The sequence below is a fragment of the Danio rerio genome, chromosome 8 (assembly GCF_049306965.1).
Source record: "Danio rerio strain Tuebingen ecotype United States chromosome 8, GRCz12tu, whole genome shotgun sequence".
NCBI lineage: Eukaryota > Metazoa > Chordata > Actinopteri > Cypriniformes > Danionidae > Danio > Danio rerio.
Genome location: NC_133183.1, coordinates 64,415,001 through 64,427,500, shown reverse-complemented (window position 1 = coordinate 64,427,500; position 12,500 = coordinate 64,415,001). Strand labels below are relative to the sequence as shown.

Here is a 12,500-nt window from a genome sequence, read left to right as displayed (position 1 = left end):
AGAAATGATTTAGCACTGGAAGCGGTACATCACATTAAATTAATATTATCTGTGGTGTTTATAAAGCAGAGCTGCGCACACACACACACAAACACACACCATACACTACACTAACTCAGCTCAGTGTTCAGGTCAACCTCAGCTAAAGTCATCTTACCAGGATTTTGGGACTCCTCTTGGGCTGCAGGACCCCTGAGAGACGACAGAGATATGAGAAATCATCAGCTCACATCACACACACACACACATACACACACACACACACACACACACATACACACACACACAGGTATACACGTACACACCCACACACACACACACACACACACACACACACACACAGCCACACAGCCACACTCTCATAAACACGCACAGATAAACTCTCACAAACACACACACACACACACACAGCCACACTCTCATAAACACGCACACATACACTCTCACAAACACACACACACACACACACACTCAGCTGTTTCCGTGTGTTCTCTGGGTTTGTTTCCATGGCGATGCTCAGATTATGGCGGGCTGTGGGCCGGAGCGCTGCTGTACAGACACTCAGTGTTTATTATCTGCCTCTGGACTCATTATGGAGGCGTATTTCTGCTCCAGATAAACACACACGTGTTCATGTCCATCTTTCAGAAGTTTCTGCAGATGCACCATTATTCGGTTCAGTATGTTGACTTTTAGCAGAGTAAATATATAAACCCACAGCAGTGATGATGATGATGATGATGATGATGATGATGATGATGATGATGATGACATGTAAACAGCTGCCTTTTTATATCCAGTAAATCAGCTGTACACGCTTACACTGTTATACAACTGATCCTCAGGTAAAAGCAGATCCTTCATGCGCTCCTGGCTGTGTGCTGAATGTTAAATCAGCACACACACACACACACACACACACACACACACACACACACACACACACACACACACACACACACACACACACACACACGCACACACCGGACACTTCATTTCCACGACAACTTCATTTCAACAAGAGCAGCAGACTGTTTTAAACACATCTGTTCATCCCTCACCTCTCCAACACAGGAGGATGTCTTGAGCAGAGCTGCAGATCACGACTGATATTAACCCTTACTCTACCTCAGCTGTCGGTCCAGTGGCGTGCAGCAGGGGGCGGTATACTCTCTAGGGTTAACTCGTGAGTAGGGCCAAACAGAATCTGAGGACTTTTTTTTTGCTATTTTAGTGCAGAATTTTGTTAAACATCTGTGGATTTATGCGGAATGACTTTGGGAGCATCATAACTAAAACCTTTATATGTGGATAAAATAAAGATCTGTGTAATTCTGCACGCGCAGACTCCGTGTGTGCCGACATTACCTACACGTTCTGCTGCAGATATTCAGTGTATTGTACATATAAGATGCAAGAGTTATACATCAGCTGTCCATATTCATTACCTTCAGTTTACCCCGATGGTAAAATAGTTGAAATCTCTACAATTGCTGAAGGCCTGCCATCATTCCTGCTCATTTCACCCTGGAAATGCTGATAAGGAGTTTGATTCTGATACTGGAATAGAGGGCTGTCTACCCAATCAGAGAGGGGACAGCAACCTGACGATCACACAGACTGGACCAATCAGGGCAGAGTAGGCTGAGGTTTAGGAGAGAACAGACTCAGCTGACGCTGCAGTGAGCTGAACTGTCTAACGCTCTATTCCTCCACCACTGCAGACAGACACTTTCAGACAGCAGGGCTCACCTCTCTGCACCAGCATGGTGACCTCTCCTCCGCGTGGGCATTTACTGAGCAGATCCACCACCTGGTTGTGGCTCAGGCCCTGCACGCTCCTCTTGTTCACCTCCAGCAGGATATCGCCCTCCTTCAGCCCTCGGCATCGTGGGTAATCCACAATCTGCTTCACTTTCTGTCCTCCGCCAATCAGGCTGTCTGCGATGGTGAAGCCGAAGCCTTTGTCGCCCTTCTCGATGTGTACGGTGATGAGCTCCGGCTGGGTGGCGATGGCTGAGGCGAGGGTCACCACATCGCTGGAGTAGGCCAGGCAGCTGTCCGCCGTCACCAGGAGAGTGTCCTCCGGCACGGCGCTGTACGGGACGGGTTCCAGACCCGGAGCCACACCCACCGACCCCACGCCGGGTGCCATCTGAACCGCCAGCCCGGGCAGAGGCTCGAAGCCCTCCTGACTGTTGACGATGATGGGCTCCTTGTCCAGGATGGCCACTGAGGTCACCAGACTGGTGTTAGGGTCATCGGGGTCAAAGGGCAGAGGGTATCCGCGACACAGCTCCAGCTGGACCATGGAGCCGATGGGGATGGACTGGAATATCTTCACCACCTGAGCGTGAGTGTATCCCAACACGATCGTGTCGTTCACACTGACAATGACGTCACCTGAGGGATGAAGCACACCTGAGTTAGGAGTGCGAGCATGTCTGATGTGGGGTGGAAGCCTGTTCTAAAGTTTAGGGGTGATAACAGCAAAAACCCCATTCCCACTTAGAGAATTAACTGATCAGAAGACCTTAATGACGATCAGGATTATATACACGTAGCAGGTCTGATAATTAAGGTGGTGCCAGATCATTTCAGCATTTAAAAACAAAAATTAATAGTTTAAAATCAATCTGTGACCTAACAGGCAGCCAGCCCAGAGAGGAGAGACCTGGGGACATGTGTGCTCATGCCTGCGAGTCCCTGGCAGAAGTCTCACAGTCGCATTTCGGACTAATTGCAGTTTATTCAGGGCATTTTGCCGAATACCCACATATAGAGAGCTGCAATAGTGCAGTGTTCCCTAAATAACAGAAAGAATCACCTTCTGAAGGTCATTAAAGAGAGAAATGACTCCACATTTGCCACAAGCCGTAAAGGGAAAAATGGTTTATACTGGATTTACTTAAATTTCACGTATGGGTGTTTCCCCATGATGGGTTGCAGCTAGAAGATTTCTGGGGTGGCGGGGGGTTCTGTGTGAGTGTGAGTGGGTCTAATCAGGACACAATCTCAGATGAAGGACAGGATTTCTGCTTATCATTGAATGCTAAGAAGGCATAGTGATCCTCTGACCTGTCTCCATCTTTCCGTCCACTGCGGCGGGTCCGTCCAGCACTAGACTCTTGATCTGCAAGAACTCGTCCGGTTCGTCTCCGCCGACTACAGTAAAGCCGAAGCCCCGTCTGCTCTTCAGCAGCTTAGTGCTAATGAACGTCCCCTTCAGCTCAGCCGGGTTACGAGTGAAGAAGGGCTTTCCTCCTGCACACACACACACACACACACACACGCACAGATATGTTTTAGTCTATGATGTCATGAGTGATCTCAGGGAATGATCTGTACATGAATGTGAAGAGAGAGAAGCCTGACGTTTGGGCCCCGGGGCCTGTGGAGCTGAGTGACTCTGCGGGTCTCTGTACGTCTCCAGATGACTGGGCACATAGGAGCCGATGGTGGCGCCGGCAGACGAGTGCTCCTCTATCCACTCTAACACAAACACACAACACAACAGAAGATCAGACCGGCACAAACACGCAACACACACGTCAGTGCTCTGCTCCTATTCCTGATTTGGACACTGTGTAATGGTCATAGATGGGCAAGCGGGATGAGGAGAGTTGAGTGTAGAGTTAGAGTTGTGTAGAGTTGTGTAGAGTTGTGTAGGGTTGTGTAGAGTTGTGTAGAGTTGTGTAGAGTTGTGTAGGGTTGTGTAGGGTTGTGTAGAGTATTGTAGAGTTGTGTAGAGTTGTGTAGGGTTGTGTAGAGTTGTGTAGAGTATTGTAGAGTTGTGTAGAGTTGTGTAGGGTTGTGTAGGGTTGTGTAGGGTTGTGTAGAGTTGTGTAGGGTTGTGTAGAGTTGTGTAGAGTTGTGTAGGGTTGTGTAGGGTTGTGTAGAGTTGTGTAGGGTTGTGTAGAGTTGTGTAGAGTTGTGTAGGGTTGTGTAGAGTTGTGTAGGGTTGTGTAGAGTTGTGTAGAGTTGTGTAGAGTTGTGTAGAGTTGTGTAGAGTTGTGTAGAGTTGCACCTCTGATGTAGCGTCCGCCTTCAGGAGAGCGTTGGCTGTCCAGCTGCTTCTTCCTCCGCGCCTCCAGAACCGGGTTCTCGTACTGCGTCTTGCGGTTAATATGACTGAGAGAAGCACAGAGACCGACACCACGACCGTTAGATTACTCAGAGGAACGTCTGTCCACAGTTTAACTTCAGCTACTGATTCACTAAATGCGTTCACTGATATCCACAGGCCACACATATGGAGAGACACGCCACAGAAGCTGATTACAGAGGCTGTTCACACTCACTCCACATAGTAGACGCCGTACACCGGATCATCAATCTTCTCCCAGCCCGGAGGAAGTTCTGTGATGGAGAGATAAAGGACAGGACCTCAGTGAAAGCACTGCTGGGTTTGGTATGAGCTTTATTATTTCAGCACACCGTCCAGGGCCGGAGGTTTTGTTCACCTGTAGTTATTTTACATTAGAGGAGCTGAAGGTGTTTCCACTTATCACTTTTATACAGTACATGCTGATCCGAAAGCTGGACAGCACGGTAGCTCAGTGGTTAGCACTGTGGCCTCACAGCAAGAAGGTCGCCAGTTACATCCCCTCATTAGTTTATGGTCATCATATTTCAATATTTAAGTGTGAACCATTGTCCCTCACAAGTGTAACTAAACCTCCCTTACACACACACACACACACACACACACACACAGACGGAGAGACGTACCGAGATCATGGTCCAGCTCTTCTGTATGGACGCCCTCTTCTCCAGAAGAAGAAGAACACAGAGAGAGAAATGAAAATACAGAATACATAAGATCTGAACATCATCATTCAGGCTGAGGAGGGCATCACAGCTCCTCATGAGTGCGGGATTAACCTGCGTGAGCACCAGCAGCGTCAAACACCCCTCGCTGAGAACTGACAGCATCAGGCGGTTATTCAGGTGTCAGTTCAGCAGTGCTTCAGCCGCTCTGATCATACGCCGCTACAGCTCGCTCATCAGAACAGCCGTAATTCAGCTCAAGTCTGCTGAGATCTGCATGAAGCTTTGCTCATTACTGAGCGCTTGATAAGAGCATCACAGACACACCTTCAGTGCCTACAGGAGTCTTGCAGATCTGCTGAGTTTATGAGCAGTGTAACTGTGATGAAGACGATGATGATGAAGGTGTATGTCTCCCTCTGCTGGACAGAACTGCAGCTCCTCCAACACATCACAGTCCTCCCTCACAGCTCTTATTCACACTCACAACTTTTAATTAGGAGTTGTTCACATAGGGACTTTGAACCCTTTGGAAGTGATCAGCACGGTCATTACTGATGCACTGAGCTATATCTCACTGTGGAGGACTCGCTGATGTTCATGTGTGTGTGTGTGTGTGTGTGTGTGTGTGTGTGTGTGTGTGTGTGTGTGTGTGTGTGTGTGTGTTGTCCATCTGCATGGATTTACAGCTGAACGAGTGCTCATGTTCTTCAGTCATCATGAGAGCATGAGATGGTGCTGTAGTGCGCTCACAGATGAAGGCCGGCTGCATTCACTGTCCTGCTTGGTTTGGGTCTTGTGTTTCTGTGCATGGATGGATTTGCTCTTCAGTGTTTGGACTCTCAGCAGGGAAGATTAAACCACACTGAACTGAACTGAACTGATCTTCAGCTCTGAACACTGGACTGACACAGCTTCAGTTCACCAGAACGTCTGTGTTCAGCTGCTGCCACACACTCTACACTGGATCATCTAGGGATCATGATGAGCCTGACACTGAGCTCAACACCATACACAGATCAACTAGAGGACAGACCCTAGACACGTGTGTATTTGTGTCTGATTAACAGAACATCAGACGTGGTCCAGTAGTCAAGACTGTCTCTCTGGCGGGTGAAGAACTCTGGAGCGCTCTACTAATGTGACTGTGCTGTTTCTCTGAGGCTCCAGGGGGCGGCGGCGAGCTGCTCTTCTGTTCAGTGAGTGTCAGCTGACTCTAGTGTCTGCACTGATAAGCATGCTTCTCTCAGAGATCTTGTCTTGTTTCTAGTCAGGATATATAACTATTCCTAAATCAAGAAGCACTTCCAGACAAGAGAACCGATGTTCAGAGCAACGAGTCAAAGTTAAAGTGAGAAAAGTCATAATATTTCACACCCAAAATAACTATGTTGGACTTCCTTCACTGGCAGAATATTCAGATTGCTTTAAAGCTTCTTGATGTCAGAGTCTTTAGATATTTGGACTAGAAACAAGACGATCTGAGCTAGAGAAGCATGTTCTGCAGTGTTCCCCGTGGACATTAACCCTGTGTTGAGGATCATCTTCTGCTCTCCAGCTCAGTCTGACCTGTTATTCTTACTTAATGACTGTTCTTACTATAACTTCAGCTGCTGATGCTGGAGTGTAAGAAGCGATTCTCCTTTGAGTGTTTTCATCAGTCGGCCATATTGGAGAGCAGAGCGTAAGCAAAGCCACTGAACCGAGTGTAACTGGCGTGTTTAGCTGATCACTGCTGCTGGAAATCATCTCTGATTAGGATGTATTGGGACGTACTAATCAGCCAGAGCAGAACAGTCAGAGTGAGAACTGGACTTTATGCAGAGTAAATGTATGAACCCCACACACAGTTTACATCTTTGTTTTATTTCTGCCCCAAACGATCTGAATCTAAAATCAGTTAAACGAAGAGTGAGAGTCGAGAGGTGTTCTGGGTCTTACCATCATCCTCACAGTCCTCCAGGGGTTTGGGCGGTTTGTCCTGACAGCGAGGGTCTATCCATGAGGTGGTCTTTGTGTTGTGGCTGTAAACAACAGCATCATGCACATCAATATTCACATGCAGTCAAAACCACCACGTACAGCAAGAACACTGAGCCAGGGCTGGAGGTGTTGTGCAGGAGTTTCAGGGTGTTGTGCAGGAGTTTCAGGGTGTTGTAGAGTTGTTGTGCATGTGTTGTGTTGTTGTTGTGTAGATACTGTTTGTGTATATGTGCATGTGTGTGTATGTACTCTATGAAGTAGATCTCCCCGTTCTCGGTGTAGGCCATCTCCCAGTGGTCGGGCATGGGTCCGAGCGGGTCCTGCTCCGCCGGGTGTTTGTTGATGGGCGACGACGCCGCCGCCGCCGCCGCCGCCGCCGCCATGCTGTTGTTCAGTGTGTATGTGGGAGCAGCATTCTCTCTGAGTGCGCCGCGGCTGCAGTCTCCTGTACACAGCAGGGGGGGGAACATACTAGCAGCTAAGAATCCTGGGTAATGTACAGGAGCAGGTGGGAGGAGACAAACACACTCTTTATGACCCCATACAAGAGAACTGACAAGAACGCACACACACACATACACACAGTCACGCACACACACACTGCATCTGGGCCTGATGTTGGCACTGTTGTGAAGTCCATTACTAAAGAATGATCTACCGACACACACGAACGCCAGGAAAGCAGAGCCGCTTCAGAAGATGCCAGTCTTAGAAGAATCCTTCACTGATGAACTGACGAGATCAGAAACATCTGAAGTTTCGAATAAGTCCAAACACTGAATTATTACACACTCACACAGGTCAGAGCTTTACACATATAAGAGTAGAGCTTTACTGTGCTTTACTGTAATGGAGTTCAATTAACTGAAAGTCAGTCATTCCGTCAAGCTTCACTGCTCTCGTCTGAGTTTCTCTCTCGGCTTGTGGACGGTTGGCAGTCTAACACTGGACGTTCCAGCTGGAGTCAATGATGACAGAATCTCCGTGTTTGATCGATACTGTCGCTTTTACATCTCACTCTTCATGCCAGTAAACGCAGCTACAGCCAGCACAGGATTATGGAGACGTGGGTCATTTCATCCACCTGAGAGACGAACTTAACTTCAGTAAAGGCACATCTCTATTCCAGAGCGTAGTGGCGGAGCAGACATCAGACGTAAAGCCTCACTCAGGCATCAGGAGTCCAGCAGAGTCAGGCTTCAGTGAGCCAGAGCCACCGGGAATACTAATAGAGCGGCTGGGGCCAAACACACACACACACACGCACACACACACACACACGCACACACACACACACACTGCTATACAAACACACACCAAACACAGTCCAGATCAAGAGCAGCGTCACGGGATCAACATTACTGACACTGACTGTTGGTATTTTGCAGAAACACATGCACAGCCCTGTGTGAGGCGAGTTACTGATAAGAACAGATCATATGACTAAATAAAAACATCTCACACACACACACACACACACACACACACACACACACCTGTAAACGTGTTGTTCATGTCTGCATCCTCCTGCAGCTCGCTCTGCTCTACTCCTGCATTCTGCATGTGTTCACGGGACTTCTGGGAAGCAGAGGAGGGGTCCTGCAGAGCATCATGGGTAATCACTGTCCTGCTGAGAGCCTGCTTGGGTGGTTTGGGTGTCCCATAATAGTTACCTAGGCAACCAGAAACCCATTAACACGCATGAAAAGAGAGCGGGACAGAGAGCGCTGACGTGTGTGTGTGAGAGAGAGAGAGAGAGTGACACAAATACACACACACACACACACACACACACACACACAGGCTTGGTGTCGGGAGCACATTGCACAGCCCTCTGCTGATTTAGATGTAAATGATTTTGTCTGGGTGTTTTCTACAGTTTCCCACCTGTAGTCTCAGATCGAGGTGAACATCTCCATCGTGTCAGCAGTGGAGGATCACTCCAGAGTTTGATGTGATTTATTTTTTCATTTGTCGACTCTGACTGCAGTTCGACACGTTCACTTTCATTCATGCCCCCGTGACAAACTCAGAGATGTTGGAAGTGCGTGCTGGAAGAGTTGGATTACGCTCTCTGAATGGAAGGAAAACTCTTCATATGGTGACGCGGGTGTCTGTGGTCCTTTAAGGTCATCTCTGTTTCCTCTAATTCAGAGTATTGTCTTAATCATATTAAAATCTGAGTATTGGTGTTCATGTAGACACGCTCAGTGAAAGAGCCAGACGTAGCTGCAGTGGTCAGACACAGGACAGCTAACACCAGCGACGCTGTCCGTATCCCTCAAAACTGTCAAGAACGAAATGTTCAGAGAAGGTGTGACACAACGCGTACCTATGTGGGCCTCTAATGTACCCCTTGATGCCTCTTACATCCTTATCGCAGCTCCAGTGGCACCGAATATCATTCATCATCATTCATCATCATTTCATTAACTAACCCACTGTCCTTCACCAATGTTATACTGATATACGGCTGACTGAGAGCTCAGGATTCTGTGTTGATAAAGATCTCACACACTTACAAACACGAGTTCATGTGTGTGTGTGTGTGTGTGTGTGTGTGTGTGTGTGTGTGTGTGTTTTGTACCATCGTATGTTCCTATCTCTAACAGTTCTCCGCAGCGCTCCAGCTCCAGAAAATCCTCCAGTGACAGAAAGCTGTAGTGCACACCATCAAGCTCTCCGCCTCGAGGACCACGGGTTGTACCTGCCGGACACACACACACACACACACACACACAGTCAGGAGTCAGGATATTTGAAGAGGAGAACAAGAGGAGAAGAAAAACAATAGAGACACACACCAGTGACACACACACACACAGACACACACACACACACACACAGACACACACACACACACACACACAGACACACACACACACACACACACACACAGCAGTGCCACACAGACACACTGTCAACACAAATGAGTTTGAGTAGATGCTCTGTGCTCACGCATCAGGATCTCCACAGACACTGCACTGAGCTGGAGGAGAAACACTGGAACAGACACATGGACAGACTTTACCAGACACACTAAAACAAACAACTCACAAACCACAGACGCACAAACTGTAGCTGACAGAGAGACTATATCAGACAGACAGGTGCAATGATGGAAGAACACAGAGTATCAGGACACACCACTATACTGGAGTATCAGGACACATCACTATACTGGAGTATCAGGACACATCACTATACTGGAGTATCAGGACACATCACTATACTGGAGTATCAGGACACATCACTATACTGGAGTATCAGGACACACCACTATACTGGAGTATCAGGACACATCACTATACTGGAGTATCAGGACACATCACTATACTGGAGTATCAGGACACATCACTATACTGGAGTATCAGGACACACCACTATACTGGAGCATCAGGACACATCACTATACTGGAGTATCAGGACACATCACTATACTGGAGTATCAGGACACATCACTATACTGGAGTATCAGGACACATCACTATACTGGAGTATCAGGACACATCACTATACTGGAGTATCAGGACACATCACTATACTGGAGCATTATCAGGACACATCACTATACTGGAGTATCAGGACACATCACTATACTGGAGTATCAGGACACATCACTATACTGGAGTATCAGGACACATCACTATACTGGAGCATTATCAGGACACATCACTATACTGGAGTATCAGGACACATCACTATACTGGAGTATCAGGACACACCACTATACTGGAGCATCAGGACACATCACTATACTGGAGTATCAGGACACATCACTATACTGGAGTATCAGGACACACCACTATACTGGAGCATCAGGACACATCACTATACTGGAGTATCAGGACACACCACTATACTGGAGTATCAGGACACATCACTATACTGGAGCATTAGGACACATCACTATACTGGAGTATCAGGACACATCACTATACTGGAGTATCAGGACACATCACTATACTGGAGTATCAGGACACATCACTATACTGGAGTATCAGGACACATCACTATACTGGAGCATTAGGACACATCACTATACTGGAGTATCAGGACACATCACTATACTGGAGCATTAGGACACATCACTATACTGGAGCATCAGGACACATCACTATACTGGAGTATCAGGACACATCACTATACTGGAGCATCAGGACACATCACTATACTGGAGCATCAGGACACATCACTATACTGGGGCAAAGCCACAAAGTTGAATGGCTGCTTCTCATCGTCTTTCTTTCCTCTGTCCTGTGATGCAGAAATAAATTGCACCTTTCCTACACTGAGTTGTTTCTGCCGGTCAGATGAGTTAGAGGATGATGATGATGATGACGATGATGATGAAGAGATGAAGATGACAGAGGAATCAGTGCAGCACCACATCCAGAACACATGCAAACGCTCTCTAACAGCACTGCCGCAGCTGAATTAATAATCAGTGTCACATATTTCAACACGCTTTATCAACATGAATTATGAATCTCCTTAATTATAGCTCAGTGTGTTTCTCCAGCATGAGCTGCTGAAGCCTGGAGGACGGAGCAAGACTGAGCTCAGTTCAGAGGCCGGAGGTGCTGAGAGAGTACATCAATGACATATGCAAACGTGTGTGTGTGTGTGTGTGTGTGTGTGTGTGTGTGTGTGTGTGTGTATGTATGTGTGTGTGTGTGTGTGTGTGTGTGTGTGTGTGTGTCTGTGTGTGTATGTGTGTGCGTGCGCGTGTGTTTGTGTGTGTGTCAGTGATGATGATGTTGGTGTCAGTGACTGATATCTGATATGTGAGAGCTGTGTCTGCCTGCTGTCGCTCTCATTGTCTGTGCAAACACAGCTGAACATCTGCCACTGTTAACCCTGTCAGTGTGTGTGTGTAAGAGATTTGTCTAGCCAATCAGATTCATTCTTGTTGGCTGAGTTGAATGCATTAGCCAATCAAAGGGACTCAGTACAGCAGAGTGTGTTCAGCTTTAGCTCTACACACACATCAGTCCATCCACTACAAACCCGCCACGAACACCATGCAAACAACAGACTCAGTGTGCATCTGTAGAGAACGAGCAGAACAAAACACACAAAATCCAGAAGAGCAGAACACAGTCAGACACACACATACACATACACACACACACACACACACACACACACACACACACACACACACACACACACACACACACAGCTAAACACACACAGCTAAACACACACATGTAAACACACACATGTAAACACACACATCTAAACACACACAGCTAAACACACACATGTAAACACACACACAGCTAAACACACACATGTAAACACACACATGTAAACACACACAGCTAAACACACACAGCTAAACACACACATGTAAACACACACATGTAAACACACACAGCTAAACACACACATGTAAACACACACATGTAAACACACACATGTAAACACACACATGTAAACACACACATGTAAACACACACATGTAAACACACATGGATGTTGTGTTTGTGTTTTGCTGTTTGCTGAATCCCTCAGATGCTCATTGCTCCTCTTCTCACCCGGCCGGACGCTCTGGGTATTGAACACTTGCTGAGCTGTGTATTGGTCCGTCACCTCATGGACACAGATGTCACTTTATTCATTCATTCATTTTCTTGTCAGCTTAGTCCCTTTATCAATCCGGGGTCGCCACAGCGGAATTACCCGCCAACTTATCCAGCAAGTTTTTTCGCAGCGGATGCCCTTCCAGCCGCAACCCATCT

At 47.3% G+C, this 12,500-nt stretch overlaps 1 protein-coding gene across 12 annotated transcripts in view; it reads right to left on the bottom strand.

Moving 5' to 3' along the window:
• The window catches only part of magi1a (membrane associated guanylate kinase, WW and PDZ domain containing 1a), a 44,426-nt gene that overhangs the window by 10,932 nt on the left and 20,994 nt on the right, over positions 1–12,500 (bottom strand). For 5 of the 12 annotated variants that reach the window (XM_073911371.1, XM_073911373.1, XM_073911379.1 and 2 more), the window contains 11 exons: positions 9,341–9,460; positions 8,250–8,426; positions 7,003–7,240; positions 6,712–6,794; positions 4,732–4,770; positions 4,302–4,359; positions 4,028–4,131; positions 3,376–3,492; positions 3,079–3,264; positions 1,753–2,403; positions 158–192 (listed from right to left, as the gene is read on the bottom strand). In XM_073911371.1, the coding sequence (XP_073767472.1) occupies positions 158–192; positions 1,753–2,403; positions 3,079–3,264; positions 3,376–3,492; positions 4,028–4,131; positions 4,302–4,359; positions 4,732–4,770; positions 6,712–6,794; positions 7,003–7,240; positions 8,250–8,426; positions 9,341–9,460 (1,808 nt within the window). The remainder of the gene's footprint in view (positions 1–157; positions 193–1,752; positions 2,404–3,078; positions 3,265–3,375; positions 3,493–4,027; positions 4,132–4,301; positions 4,360–4,731; positions 4,771–6,711; positions 6,795–7,002; positions 7,241–8,249; positions 8,427–9,340; positions 9,461–12,500) is intronic. The other 7 variants (XM_073911374.1, XM_073911377.1, XM_073911382.1 and 4 more) reach the window with 3 other exon arrangements.